The following is a 14994-nucleotide window of genomic DNA, read 5'->3' as shown; positions in this document are numbered from 1 at the left end:
TACCTCAGGGTTATCATGTCAGGTGGACTAAAACCCTTTATCATCAACATTTTTCATTTCATTTTCAGGTGAATTCATCTCATAATGTTTCTAATCTGCTTTGAATTTATTATGTTTCTCATTATAATCAGTTACTTGTATCCCCCGTCCATAGCAACTAGGATACTAGTTCAACATTCTGTCTACTATTTCGCTGTTTTAGACTAATTTTCTTGTAAATCAATAACTAACAGATTATTCTGTACTCTCAGGAAACAATTCCAACTTTTGTACAAGCTTTTATCTTTCCATGTCCAAATATTGTTGTTTAAAAAAAACTGTTAGCCATACTTTCATTAGTAATTTTAGCATGTTTCATCTCTTCCTCAACTAAGACTTGTAGTTGTTAAGCCGCAGTCTATGAATTAGCCATACTATTTATTAATAGTTTAGTTAGCCATACTTTTGAAACCGAAGGGATCGCTATGTGGTTCTAAATCTCTCTGAGCTATTATAAACAGTAAGATGGAGATGGATGTAAGCTAAATTAGCAGCATGTTCACTCGTCGCACAACTTCCTTGTTCGGACCCCCTGTGACTTCACTAACCAATCAGAAGCCAGGAATTCCTATCCTCAGGTAAATTCAACACATAAATATTATTGCTTTGAAAGTGCATACATAAAGAATCAAATATGTAAACATGTAAATATCAAATATAAATGGAAGTGGGTATATAATTATCTCTGAAAACCTCATCTAACCCATGTAGAATTTATTTCTACACTTTACAATTTTTCTACACCTGTCAAAGAGGTCATGTAAATAGTTAGACTTCTACTCCAACATATATGTGCACTTGGAAAAAAGAAAAACTGCTGTTCTCATGAAAATATCATAAACTGAAATCTTTCTGGGTCTATGAATTCAATTCATAGATAATATGTATGAAATTTTCAGTGTTGACTAAAGTACCCAGTCACTTTTACATTTTAATCGTGTATGCATTCCCTTTGGCTGTTATTTTTACTGCTTACCCATTACCTAACTTTTTGAGGTCACTTCTTTAATTAATGGTTATAGTACCCCTAGCTACTGGAAAGGTACTCTCTGGGGTACTTGCTTCCCTGGTTGGGATAAATGCCTTTCAGAGTGTTATAAATAACTGTCCTTATGTGAAAAGTCCCACATAAAAAGTTAGGAATAAAATATTTAATCGATGAAAGAAAAAAAAGATCTGATTGGCCCAGGTTCAGTGACAAAAAACAGCATTTATATTGCCAGAGTTCAGTCTAATGGCTCTTAACGCTCTGACCTTCATCTCCCTCTATGCCAACATTGCAGCCATTTTTTCTCCCTTGTAACATCCACTGTTCTAGAAGTAGGACACATAAGTGAAACAAAAAACACACACATATGCACACAAACTAGAGGGTTAAAAAAAGACAAATGAAGCACCACACCACACTTGAAATCTAAACAAGTACTTTGGCTGCTTTTATAGTCACAGTTGTATAATCTACTTCGAGGATACGCAACACTAACAGCCTAATAAAAACAGCTGTGAGACTGGGCAAAGGGTCAGAAATTCAATTCCAGCAAAAGGCCATGGAGAATATCAGTGGTGGTATTTACCAGGAGTGGTGGCATTATTCGCAGCTTCTCCGTCTGCAGTGACCTTTATGAATATCTGCAGAGAGAGAAAAAGAACTTCCTTAACTTTCAAAACTTTTCATTCATGTAGTATAAGTTCATCCTTTATGTTCTGAATATATTGTACCCTTTTTTCTTTTTTAATTTTTAACTGACAAATCCCTAGAACTGTGTGCAGGTAGAAAGCAACAGCAGAAAAGAGAAAAGAAGAAAAGATGCAGGATCCAAGTCTAATAAAGACATTAGCTGAAATCTTATAGCACTTGGTCTTTAAAAAAAAACTTTACAGATGTATTAATATAGTTAAAATGCTGCAGAGGCATGTCATGTTTAAAAGTACACAATTTTTCTAATCCATCCAATGAAAACAAATGTTGACCTTTTCAGAGCTTTTAAAAGTACTAATAAGGGCAAAAAACAAACTTCTCTTACAATGTCTGGCTCTTTATTTCATTTATCAGAATTTTCAAACGGGGTTTATCAAAATTCAAACTTTCCAAAATTTAATATAAATACATATTCTGAAGACTCTTAAGCTATCCACAGTATCAACAAACAACAGACATCCGTACCTCCTCTAGTGATGTATCAGAGATGCCAAAGCTGCTTAGACCCATATCAGCAAGTGTCTCCTCCAGCTCCCTAAACAGGCTAGCATAGGCCCGATGTTTAAACCCTTTACTGGGGAGCAAATAGGTCAACTCCTGTCCAATCATCTCAATCAGCCTGGCCTCAGGGACATGGTGGTGGATAAGACTTGTGATGCTGTCTATATCCCCTGGAAAGAGGACAGAAATTCACATATAAATGAGCTACTTAGGAACAAAGTGTTCCCAAAATAGCAGAAACCAACACAAGGACAAAGGAACAAAAACTGCTTGAGATGCAAAAAAAACAAAAAAAACAAAAAACAAAAAATTTTATTCAAGCACAAAAACGCATAAGCAAATTTACACTTCACCAGCTTCACGGGGTTGCATCTTAAGTACGTGTCCTCAGGCAGAACAGTAATAGCAAGCTCATGGGTCAATATGACCATTAAATTGGGAATGTGAAAAAAAATTGTCTGTTTATGTTCTGTTTTACAACTTTGATAAGTGGGCCAGTGATGCAAATTTCAACAAGTCCATACTGAAATGTATAAACAACTCAGCAGGTTGCACACACACGTGCTCCTCTGCTACACTTGTGAGGGCGCTCACTTACAAAAGAAAAAACGTATTATTATTATGACATTATATTATTATTATTATCGTTATTATTGTTATCATTATTATCATTACTACTACATTTTTATTAGGCAGGGCTCTATTGTAAAAGGCTGATGCTATGCACCAGGAGTTTCACTGTACGATACATTTATTATTTACACCTATTCAACTGCTTATTAACAGAAATGCCAGTAGTGCATTTAAGCATATATAATTAGCATACAGGCATGGTTGAGACGACCTTCTAGAATGCAAACCAAGCATCAAAAGGGGGAAGAAATGTGATTTAATTGACTTTGATTGTGGCATCATTGTTGGTGCTAGACAAGCTGCTCTGAGACAGAATCTTAGACACAGCTGCTCTACTGGGATTTTCCCGCACAACCATCTCTAGGATTTACAGAGGATGATCAGAAAAAGAGAAAATATCCAGTGAACAACAGTTCTCTGTGTGAAAATGCCTTTTTTGTTTTCAGACATCAGCCGGGAAATGGTCAGACTGCTTTAAGCTGAAGGAAGACAACAGTCAATCAAATAAACACTTGTTACAACCAAGGTAGAAGACAATCTCTGCAGGATGCAGAACAGCTTGAACCTGCTGAGCTACAGCTACAGAAGATATTTTCTTGACACACTTCGGAACCCTTTTAGTACTAAGTTACATAATTAGTTACTGCCTATTTAACCATATCATGAAGAGAGCAAAGTAAAATTCCTTGTCTGTGCGCACAAACTTGTGCAACTAAAAATTATTGTGGCACCATAGCCTACTCGAGCATTGTTGCTGACCATGTCACAAAGCTCAGATCATCTCCAACTGCACTCACATGACCGCCGCAGCCATCAGAGCTCAAACCAGTAGAGCACCTTTGGGATTTGGTGGAATGAGACATTCACATTATAGATGTGCAACCAGTAAATCTACTGCAACTGTGTGGTGCTATTACCTCAATATGGACCAACCCAATCCATCCCAGTACTAGCCAGGTATGCCTAATAAAGTGAGTGAGTGTATGTAAGTCATCTGAATACTGATGACTCCATCGCTGCCAGGATTATAATTATAATCACAGACAGTTCAAACATTTATTATCTCAATTGCCTTTGGCTTTGTTTCTTATATATAACAACACCACAAGCCTAGAGTCAAAAAATTATTCTTCATTCTCTCAGTAAACATAAAGCAATAATTTTGAATAAAATACCTCTGACATACATAAAGGCTGGTTTATTCAAATAATTAATGCATACCAATCAAGTAAACTTCATTTTACCAGATTCTATTAACTCTAACATTTGACATTGTTCTCATGTAACAAAATATATGGAAATTTACATATAATTACATTTTTGAAGGCAGTATTTTGGGCATTTTTTTTTTTTTTGATAGTAATAGTAATAATACCCTTGTCCACATTCATTAAGCATCACTTATATGACTCCACTCATAGATACAGATATTGAGTTAATAACACACATATGATAATATCAGCACCAGTTACTTTATGGCTAACAGTTCAACATTGTGTTGATAGTTGGACCGTGTGGATCTGGTCTTTATCAGTTTAGCTGATTGCCTTTAAACTCTATTTACCAGTTGCCCAGTTGCTGCTAATGATAACATAAGTCAGAGCTAGCATGATAGATGAAAAGTGTAAAAGAGTCGCATATATTCTAGTGTTAAATGGGCCAAGTGGGTAAAAGAGGGTAAAACCATAGCTGAACCAAGCAGAGTCCTGAGAGTCTTGAGAAACTGGGGCTTTGCTTTAAGCCCAATGCACCAATTTTAAAATGTGCTACCTCTAATGTTGCTCTTAGCCAATATTATTGTTACAGTGACTTCTCTGATATCCAGTGTGGTAGCCGCACCCTTATCCTCGTCCTTACCCTAAAACAAAACTTAACTTGAACTTGAAAACCGAGTTCTACTTTCCAAAACACACCTTGAAGAAGAAAGAGCGAGCCAAAATCCTTTCGTTTTCCAAAACTGTCTTCCAAAATCTACATTTTGTGTAAACTTTGTCTTCAGTGGAACAGAAAAACAAGAGAACATAGACAGACGCAAAAACAAACCAACTCCTGAGGCATTGCTCATGAGGAGGAAGATTAAAGGGATATACGATATCCACTTACCATCCAAAACTCTGTCTAGGTGCTGAAACTGATTCTGAGACTCATCTTTATATCTGGTGCAGATGGAACAGGAACACGAACAGTCTGAGGCACAGTCGCAGTTATTCTGACAAAAATAGAAAATAACACCTTGAACAATGCAAAAGAAGAAAAAGAGGATTTTCTGACTAAAAAGTGAGCAGACAAAAATCACGTATTCTCTTGCATATGTCTGTGGTAGAAACAGATTTGTTTTCTGTGCAGAAACCTGCTGAGATGAGAAGCATTACAGATGGTTGATTAAGCACAAAAGTTCATCCTCACCTCCTTCTTCCTGAGGTCCTTTATCCTCCGTACAAGCGTCAAATAGAAACCAACTCCAAAACAGTTTTTGAGGAATAGGGGGGACCCGCAGCAGTGCAGCTGCCCTTTGGAGATGATGGCGATGCGGTCGCTCAACAGGTCGGCCTCATCCATGTGATGAGTGGACAGGATCACAGTGCGGCCTGCACAAGGAGCGAGCTTTTATCAAAATCTTGGCTTGTTGTACATGAACAAAGTAGTGTGTGATACCAAAGCTTTTCAGTGCTTTTACAGCGGATGCAGAATTTATTGGTTTTATGACTAAAATTCTGTCTTTTGTTGTAGCCACCCAGTTGAATTTTCCCCTTTTGATCAGTTCTCTACAAAATCCAAGTGCCTCAGGGGAGCTGTACAGCTTCAAAAGACTTTCTTTCATTCTTCAGTAAATTCTGGAACAGTGAAAAGTCAACTTGAGGATAAAAAACACCTTTTAAGAGTTACAAAATGAAGTTACTGAGAGAGTTAAAGTGTGGACCAGACCATTAAATGTGACTTTACAGACAGCTTTTACCAGTTCTGTATTTCAGTAAGAGGTCCCAAATGGATCGTCTGGAGTAGGGGTCCACTCCTGAGGTGGGCTCGTCTAAGATGACGACCTTTGACCCTCCGACAAACGCCATAGCCACCGACAATTTCCTCTGCATGCCGCCTTTAATGTGAATAGAACAGATGTTTAAAAGAGATTTTTTTCTCCTTCTTTCTCTCACACACAAAGAGAAACAAGCAATGACCTGAGAGGTTCTGAGCCTCATCATCTCTCTTGTGAGGCAGCCCAAGGTCCACAAGCATGTCCTCGACCTCCCTTTCTGCCTCCGCCTGGGTCCGACCTTTCAGCAGTGAATAGAACAAGATGTGCTCTTCTACTGTAAGACTGGTACAAAACACAGCAGCAGTAAGTGAGACGTTTCTGTAAGAAGGCTGATTGTGAATGATTGAATAACTTAAAAGTTACTAATATTGTTGTTGGTTGTTTAGTTGATTAAATTACCTAAAATAGAACTTACTGGTTAAAGAGGATGTTGTGTTGAGGACACATCCCCATTGACGTGCGTATAATGTCTATGTCAGTTCTAATGTCTCTCCCATTAATATAGGCTGTGCCAGATGTGGGAGGATAGAGCCCGGTCAGGATGGACCTGCAAAAACCAGAAACAGAGCATCATAAACAGGTGTTACCAACCTTTAAGTAGCTATCAAAATTCAGTTTGAATCTAAACCAAACAGAAAGTTCTGAGTAGATCATTTTTAAAGACTTTTTAAAGACGATTGTCAAGTTTTAATGAAATACCCTTGCAGGGAGCTTCCAAAATGCATAGAGGCTTCTGTGAAAGCCATTCAAATCTGAAATGTTGCTGAATCATTGCCGCTCAGACACACTACATGAATTCCCTTTACATCTTTTCAGTGTGTGTTTTTTTAAAAATCAGTGTACTTTCTATAAGAAACACTCATACAACAACATTTCAGTTTACATTGTCGTGGTTTTTCCAGCCCCATTGTGCCCCAGGAAGGATGTGATCTGCCCATCATAGAAATTAATGTTGAGGCAGTTGACAGCTGGACGAGAGCATCCATCAAAGACTTTCACCAGATCCTGAATTTGCACCCCCATGACAAGGCCTACTGGGTCAGGCTCAAAGAACGGCTGGTCTGCATGCAAAAAGAGATTGAAAATATTATCAAAACATGACAGAAATAACACAGTATCTCTCAACGTTTATTTTAATTTGATGGAATTCTTTCTGAAAGAAAGTTTCTGAGAGCACTTAGAGGAAAGAGAGTTTTTAGTCTGATTTCTCAGTATTTTACCTACCTAATACTATTTTCCCTTCCTTTCACTAACCTGACTGAGGCCTTGTCCCAGCAGTTTCCCTAATAACAATATAATTACAGCTTCTAATCAGCACAAATTTGTCATTTTCCGTTTTCCCCTGTGTTTTTCCAGTCTGCTGCAGGATTTGCATGTTTCCACCAGGTGCCCCCAGAGAGTTCCTCACATGCAGTGTGGCATCTCTCTCCAACTGTGTCATTATCTAGTATGCCTTCTCCTTGTTTAGTCTGTGAAGTGTAGTCAAAGTTACTGTTTCAGCATTCTGAGCTTTTCTTCTGTATTTGTGTCATCACCTTCATTTCCCGAGTCCTGGCCGTCCTCCTGGTTTGGCGCTTCTTCTTGCTGTTTCAGCAGTTCCCTCTGTCTCTCCCGCTGCTCCCTCTTACTTTGGTGTTTGCAGATTTTCCTGCTGGCTGAGCCGTTACAGGTGTTTGTCTCTGGTCTGCTCTCGATATCCTTCTCTTGGTTTTCTGGTTCAGGTTTCTCAGGAACTATAAGGAATAGACAGTACATCAGCTTACTAGCATGCTTTTTGATCAAAGTTTTACCAGGCCTATAATTAAAAATCATCACCATGAAAGCGTGAGTTTCATATTGATTTTTACTCTCCAGTTAAAAAGAAAGAAGAAAGAAAGCACCTAATCTTTTCTTTGTTCAAATAATACACTGCTTTGTTGACCCATCATATGGTTATAAGGACAGTTACTCAAAGTGCAGACACCCTATTATCTGTCTTTTACTAAGCTTTAGATTTTACTTCCAGCTCTGACACTGATGGGATGGGCTGGATGAGCCTTAACTTCACCTTATATTGACATTCAATGGAACAACAACACTATTCCTCTGGTAATAATTTGCCCTTCTAGCCGCAATTTTAAACATAAAGAATAAAGGTAGAAATTCATTTCTTTGACTCCTGTTTTAGTCATAGTGCTGCTCTGTTGTTGACTAACCTCTGTCTGCCGTTTCTGTGTGTGAGGGTTTAGGTCTTTGCCAGTAGGAGGGCTGGAACGGGAAGTAGAATGGCCGACCAATGCCATACTGTCCTAATGGGCAGACACAAATAGTTTGATTTTATTAGTAATAAGCTCATACTATCAATTAATTGCTAAAATACTGTAGAATATAAAGTAAGCCCAACCTGGGAAAACATTATCCAGATACCAGGCCAGGATACCATAGAGGACAGCATCAAAAATCATCATGAGGATGGAGGTGAGAAAGGAGTAAGTGTCTTTCTCCAAGGGGCTGGTCTTAATGTTGTTCCACTGCAGGCCCAAACCCTGCTCCTCATACCGTGACAGGTACTCTGTCCCGAAGCCAAAGGCCACAGGTGACAACAAGCTCTGAAAAACATGAGGGGTAAAAAAAAAACAGGATGATCACTCGTTTCATTTGTTGCTAAATATCTGTGTGTAGGCATGAAAGTCAGCTGGGTTAAATTTGCTAATGTTTACCATGAGATTTACTTAAATACAGCGCTTAACTAATTTATTAGACTCGTCATAAAACATGACAGCACAAATATTTTTGAAATCTGTTAAAAACTTGTTTAAAACTTAAAATTTTATTGTTATTTATGATGCAAAACGACTGAATTCATAGAAATTAATCAAGCATTCAACCGCTAAAACAATTCTTTCTGTTCAGAAATGGAAGTAAATAAGAGTAATTTGACATATTTATAAAAAATACACCATATACTGTTGGATTACCCAGTATATGCAGGGGGAACTATAGTATAAACTATACATTAGTAGTTTAATGAATGTGTTAAGCACTGTAAATCATATTTACTATGCTTGAAAAGCATAACTTCAGGTCTGATTTTGTACTTTAAACAAAAAAATAAACATACTGCAGCCAGTTTCATGCTCTTGGTGATGCGGTCTTGCCAGGCAAAGCACAGGATGTGAGGTAGGTAGAGGGTGAAATAAATGATGCCACTGCAGGCTGCTGCCAGGTTGGCCTTGTTGAAGAACACGCTCATCAGAAAACACTGCATGATGGTGGCCAGAGTGAAAGTCATCAGAAAGAAGAAGACAAGGATCGGGTCGCTGTAATGCAACACTTTGCCACCCTGAGATTAAAAAGGAGATATATATAGAGCATGACTATCTCTGCAGCGAGTTTTACTTTCACATTTAAACATGCACATTTAGGGTTTAAAAAAAGGTAGAGAGAGGAAAAACACATAAAATATATATGTGTGTGTGTGTGTGTGTGTGTGTGTGTGTGTGTGTGTGTGTGTGTGTGTGTGTGTGTGTGTGTGTGTGTGTGTGTGTGTGTGTGTTAATATGATCCACAAGAGGGCAGCATTAAACCCTGTGAAACATGAACCCTCCGAAACAACCTTTTGGTGTGGCAACCTTTACTATTCAAAAGAGACATATTTAGCAATTTTTCCATCTGTGTGGAGCCACAAAGTATTTTTGGGCCCTATAATTAAGGTCACAGTAATTAAACCTCTCAAGCATAAATTAGTTTATACGAGGATTTGGTATTTAACTGGTTTTTGCATTTTTATTACATTAATAACATGTTAACTGAGTTCAAGAACTAAATAACAAATCTACTATCAAATAAGTTTACTTCAAAACAAAGTAATGTGCCATGCAGGCCACTTTGTGCTGAGGAATCAAATTAAAACTGCTTTGATAGCAAATATAACATATAGGCCCAAGGGTCAAGCTGCAGGTTTGAATAAACATGCTCTTAAGAGCTGACAAAACACCCTCAGTCTTACTTTCAGCTTTTTTTCACCTTTTCTCACCAGCTCTTTGTGTTTTCTTACCATGACAATAGAGGTCAGCAGTACTGTGCTCGCAGTCATCATGAGGAAACTGTCGATGAACCACGTGTACCAAATGACTCCATTGCTGACCCCCATGGCTTTGAGGGTCTCTTTAAGACGGAGCTCCTTTTCCAGCACGATGCTCTTCACTGTCATGGACACAGAGTAGATCCAGGCCAGCACCATGAATATTGGGAAGCAGCGGTTCAGTGTGATCATGAAGCTAGAGTGGAAGTAGGAGAGAGGAAGGAATTAGGATTACACTGATTCTGTGATCTCTCAGCACAGAATGCATTAATCTCAATTTTAGTCAGACAAAAGAGCAGCACGTATTTCCAAAAAAAGGCTGTATTCTAGAGAGGAAATTCAGTGTAGTGTAGTACGCCTACTAGAAATTTTCACACATTTGGTTCCTCCATTGATAATAACTAGAATAGCACTAATACAGACTGCAATAAACAGCAATACCCAACTCTACGTTCAAACAAGAGCCACCAAGATGAATGGCATGAAAGCAACAGCAGATTTTTTAAATTTACCTTTTTACTGTCCTTGGCTTAGCTTTCAACAAACCAGCACTCAAGTTGGCTGATTAGTCTGAAAATGTTTAATTCATAATGTGAGTTTTCATTCTCATTCTACTGTATGTCTGAGTCGGCTTGACTGGGCTTTGAAACCTACTGAAATTCAGTTACAAAACCTGTCCACACAGAAAGAAATTAAGCAGTTAATCACCGAGTTGGACAGTTATTCAACGCATCTATTAATAAATTAAAGCTTCATCTTAACTATACACCAATTTAGGTTAAATTGAATCAGTTGCATGGACAGTATATGCAGGAGCATCATTTTTATTCTGCAATTAATTGTATATTATTCTATTAATAATAGGTTTTGCAGCCCTCTAAAGCACTGTTACACTTTCTGATGTGCAGCAAGTGCTTTATCTATTTCTTTTTAAAGCTTTCTTAATGAAAAGACATATTGTGAAATATGCTGCAGGACTGCAGTGACTGGTAAACTCACAGGTCATCTACGTAGCATGGATATGGCATCTGCTGGACGTAGACCCCGAGTGGCCAGTCGTTGCCTGTGTGAATTTTAATGATGCCGTGTTCAATCATATCCTGCAGGTAAGCAAAACCTCCCCAGATGTATCTCTGGTCCTCCATGGGGTCTGCTCTAGGACCAGGATCCCAGTACCTGAGAGAGAGAACACAGAAGAATGAAAGATGTCCAGATCTACGCGATTATGGTGTTTGTCATCACATCAGAATAATATATAAGTTGTTGTAGTTGTATTAAATAATCCCGGCCACAATCTCCACTGATTTTCTTTCCACCATAAATTATCCTAAAGCCAAAGTCTTTAACGCTGTGCACACTGATTTTACTTAAGCGGATAAGTCTGACTCAAAGCTCTTTTACAATCTGATTATTCAATTGTATAGCGGCAGGAGTCCCACTGCTTCCATTACAGCCTGCTGGTGTGCTGCAAACAGCTAAATCTGCTTGTTCACCCCGGGGGATATTGACATACTGTCTGCTTATGAAAAAGAGATCAAAGAGAAAGGGGAAATGCATGTAAGAGCTACACATGGTTGGATGAAAGGGCAGGTATGGAACAGCCAAAAACCTTTGGAAGACAGCGAGAGAAGCTTTTCCTCTGGGGAATGTCACAAATCCATATAAATTGCCTCATTAAAGTGGCAGTAACAAGATTTTAAAAAAATCTAGGACCAAGCTGACAGGGATATTTAGTGCTTTAAATGATATTGGTTTTGATTTTAAAATGATATTGATGGATCTAATCAATTTTATTTCTACTTTTAATTAAGTACAATTAAAGCCCATGAATGGCTTTTGTTATTTGCCAAAGATGTTTATTATAATTGCGAGCTCTTTGTTTGGTCCCAAGATAAATTAATTTAAACAGTAAAGAGGAAGTTTTTCAGATATTTTTGGCATCGAAAAAATAAATAATTACTCCAATGAAACAAAAGCATCAAAAACATGGGTTAGACTGCAAGGACGCTTTACTTTTTCACATGTTATGCTCAAAACTGTATTTTCTTTAAACTACTGCACAGCAGGAAAAACTGTCACACAAATCTAAATATTCAGACACTTTATTCAGCTTGTTGCTAAAGCACCTTCGGCTTTGAAGCAGGGTTTCCTTGCTATGACACAGTGATTCCTTGGCTCACGACTTTCTGTCATTCTTTGAAAATCCTCTTAGTTTTTGAGGGACATTTTCAGGTCTCTCCAACAACCTACTCAGGGACATTCACAGAGCTGTCCCCAAACCACTCCGGTATTGGATTTATGTGTCTTTAGTGTAATTATTCTATTTGGAGGTGAACCTTCAACCCACCTTGAGGTCTTGAGCCCAGTGGAGTTTGTTTTCATTTAAAGCACAGAGATGGAAGATGTCTCTGTGCTTTGCTCCATTAGCTCAATTCCCTCAACCCTAACCATTCTCCCTGTGTTGGCTCTAAAAAGAAAATCCCACCCCTGCATCATGCTCACCATAGTGCACTGTTTGGGGTGCTTTCTCCAGACACGGTGCTTAGAATTGATGTCAGACAGTCTAATCTTGGTTTAATCAGACCAAATCACCTAATTTCTACTTTCTGACAGTCCTTTAGAAGAACTTTTGTAAACTACACGCAGGTTTTCACTTTGTAAGAGTTGCTCACCCAGTTGCTTAGTTTGATCATATAGTCACCCTCTTGAATCCAAACCTTTTCAGTTTAAGAATTATAGAGGTCACTCAATGTGCTCTTGGGAATATTAAATGCAGCAAAGCCTGGGCTACATTTCAAGGTCTGTCGACTGAATGTTTCTTTTTCTTCCATCCTTGTAATCAGTTTAAAGAATTTTCATAATTGTGGAGGGGGACTGAGTGCAAATTGATCACAAAAGAACATCTAATTTGAACACTTTTAGCTTGTCAGTGCAATATAAAAAAATGTGAAAAGCTTCAGGGATTTGGATACTTTCTGAGTGCAGTGGTTAAGGTACAACAAAAGCTGTCATTTAGCTTTATTTTAGGGGGTTACAAATGTTGAGTAGTCATTCATTACTGACCTGTCTTTGATCTTGTTGGTACGCTCCACCGCATCAATATCCATGCGGATCTTGTACTTGACATGCGGCGGAACACTTGTGGTCCAGGGATACAGGTCCATGAAGACCACGCCAGCCCAGAACTTGTTCTCCTCCAGCAGGTGCAAAGCCTCATGGATCATCTGGGACTCGTCTGTGTAGGCCACAAACTTATCCAGACTAACGCACTGCAGACAGAGAAACATGGAGGAGGATGTGGATTTGTGTTCATAAGAAGCAGTGAAACAGGGCGATGATTTAGCATTTAGCAAGTATAAATATTTATGTTTTCATGTATGTGTAGTTACTGATGCCTTTTAAGCAGTGGTGTTGTTCAATGTGCTGACAGAAGAAAAAATATATAACCCTTTCTTCTATAACATCTAAATCGATGTAACAGTATGCAAGTGCATGTACGATTCTAATTAGATTATGCATTAGATTAGATGCTGAACACTATAACTACCATGAAATACTGGAAGCAACTCGTGTTTCCTTATTTTCTAAGCATCTATTTTCTGAGCTGAATCCTAAATCATTGTTGTTGTTTTTATGGGTTTTTCAGTGGAGTAATCTGGCCACATGGGAAAATGTGAGCCAATATATTCATGGTGCAGTGGCAAACATAGGCATGTTCATATATGCAAGCAGGAAAGCAAAATCCATTTAATGTACACACACTAATCGCAACTCTCATTTTCTCACACACACTTGCTATATTTATTTACCACGTGTGTAATTACCATGTGAAACTCCCACTATGTACACCATAGATACAGCTCTCTAACCCCACTCTCACACTCCCATGTAGACCGTGTCTAATGTCCTCATTCACATTACTGTACAATACCCCCAGAGCACTCAAAGACAGACAAGAGATCACTTCCCATTCATCTTTATGTGAACACACAGTCACTACACAATGATGTTCTCTCAGAGATGGGCTGAGAAGAAGGAGCCTCACTGATACACATGTTCCAATAGGATGCCAGTGTGAGAAACATACCCCTGACAGAGTAAGAGGACCTCATGCTAACTACAGCAGTTATCCTATGGCCCAGTGATTACTGACAGCTATATCTAATTTGCTAAATCCCCCTGGATTGTTTGTGGAGCTCTGAAGGGTCTTGGCACTAAACTAGGAGACAAAGCGTAGATTGAGGTGCCTGCAATGATAGGGCTCTTTCCAAAATCCAAACCCTACCCCCTTTTAATCAGACACAAGAAGAGAGAGAAGGCGTGAAGGATGGATAGAGTGATTTGCCCTCTTTTATGTAGCAAGCACAGGAGTTTGTTTGAATGAAGTGCTGTACACTAAAAAAGCACTGGGTTTTGAGGGGGGTGACTCATTCCCATCTACTCTCTACTTTATCACTGAATGTACAATGGAAACAAGGGAAGGGGGTGACAGCAAACATGTTCTTGCCACCTTTCAGGCTGCTGTATGGAAGAGCTGTGCTAAGTGGTTGTGCCCTGTGTCAAAAAGCCTGGCACAGTCTCCAGGAAGAAGACCTGGGAGACAGACGCTCTTGTCTGTAGAATTTAGACAAAGCCTACCAAAAAGGCCAAATGCCTTGTCATAGGAATGTGCAAAATTGAGGAAAAAAGTAGGGAGACACAGAAATAGAGACAGGTTACTAACCTCTCCATACTGGTTGAACATGTGTATGAGCTGGTCGGTGATGTTAAAAATGTTCCTCCAGTCAAAGTTTGGCATGCCCGCCTCTCTCTCTCGCTCTGGTCCATTATAGAGGAAGTTGAGAATGTCTTTTGTGGTAAATTCAGTTCCCACCAGACTGTTGTCCATGAAATGCATCACCGTTGGGTTCCTCAGTGTATCCTTCAGTGAGAGAGATTAGAGTTACTGTGCATAATAGAAATACAGTACAATACATGCTCATGTAGAAGAAAATGTTTGATTCAGGTGGCTACATAGTAGAGTAA

At 38.7% G+C, this 14994-nt stretch overlaps 1 protein-coding gene across 2 annotated transcripts in view; it reads right to left on the bottom strand.

The window, feature by feature from the left end:
• LOC101466350 (retinal-specific phospholipid-transporting ATPase ABCA4) overlaps positions 1–14994 on the bottom strand; it is a 44592-nt gene that overhangs the window by 15467 nt on the left and 14131 nt on the right. The window contains exons 12-28 of one of the 2 annotated variants that reach the window (XM_004555287.3): positions 14693–14890; positions 13033–13238; positions 10969–11145; positions 9943–10165; positions 9007–9228; positions 8290–8494; positions 8102–8194; positions 7442–7639; positions 6790–6967; positions 6322–6453; positions 6049–6188; positions 5829–5966; positions 5279–5460; positions 4976–5081; positions 2204–2409; positions 1614–1668; positions 1294–1353 (exon numbers count right to left, since the gene is read on the bottom strand). In XM_004555287.3, coding sequence (XP_004555344.3) covers positions 1294–1353; positions 1614–1668; positions 2204–2409; positions 4976–5081; positions 5279–5460; positions 5829–5966; positions 6049–6188; positions 6322–6453; positions 6790–6967; positions 7442–7639; positions 8102–8194; positions 8290–8494; positions 9007–9228; positions 9943–10165; positions 10969–11145; positions 13033–13238; positions 14693–14890 — 2719 coding nt within the window. The remainder of the gene's footprint in view (positions 1–1293; positions 1354–1613; positions 1669–2203; positions 2410–4975; positions 5082–5278; positions 5461–5828; positions 5967–6048; positions 6189–6321; positions 6454–6789; positions 6968–7441; positions 7640–8101; positions 8195–8289; positions 8495–9006; positions 9229–9942; positions 10166–10968; positions 11146–13032; positions 13239–14692; positions 14891–14994) is intronic. The other variant, XM_004555288.3, reaches the window with a different exon arrangement.

The sequence above is a fragment of the Maylandia zebra genome, linkage group LG18, assembly GCF_041146795.1.
Source record: "Maylandia zebra isolate NMK-2024a linkage group LG18, Mzebra_GT3a, whole genome shotgun sequence".
NCBI classification, from domain to species: Eukaryota; Metazoa; Chordata; class Actinopteri; order Cichliformes; family Cichlidae; genus Maylandia; species Maylandia zebra.
This window is presented reverse-complemented; position numbering and strand designations above follow the sequence as displayed.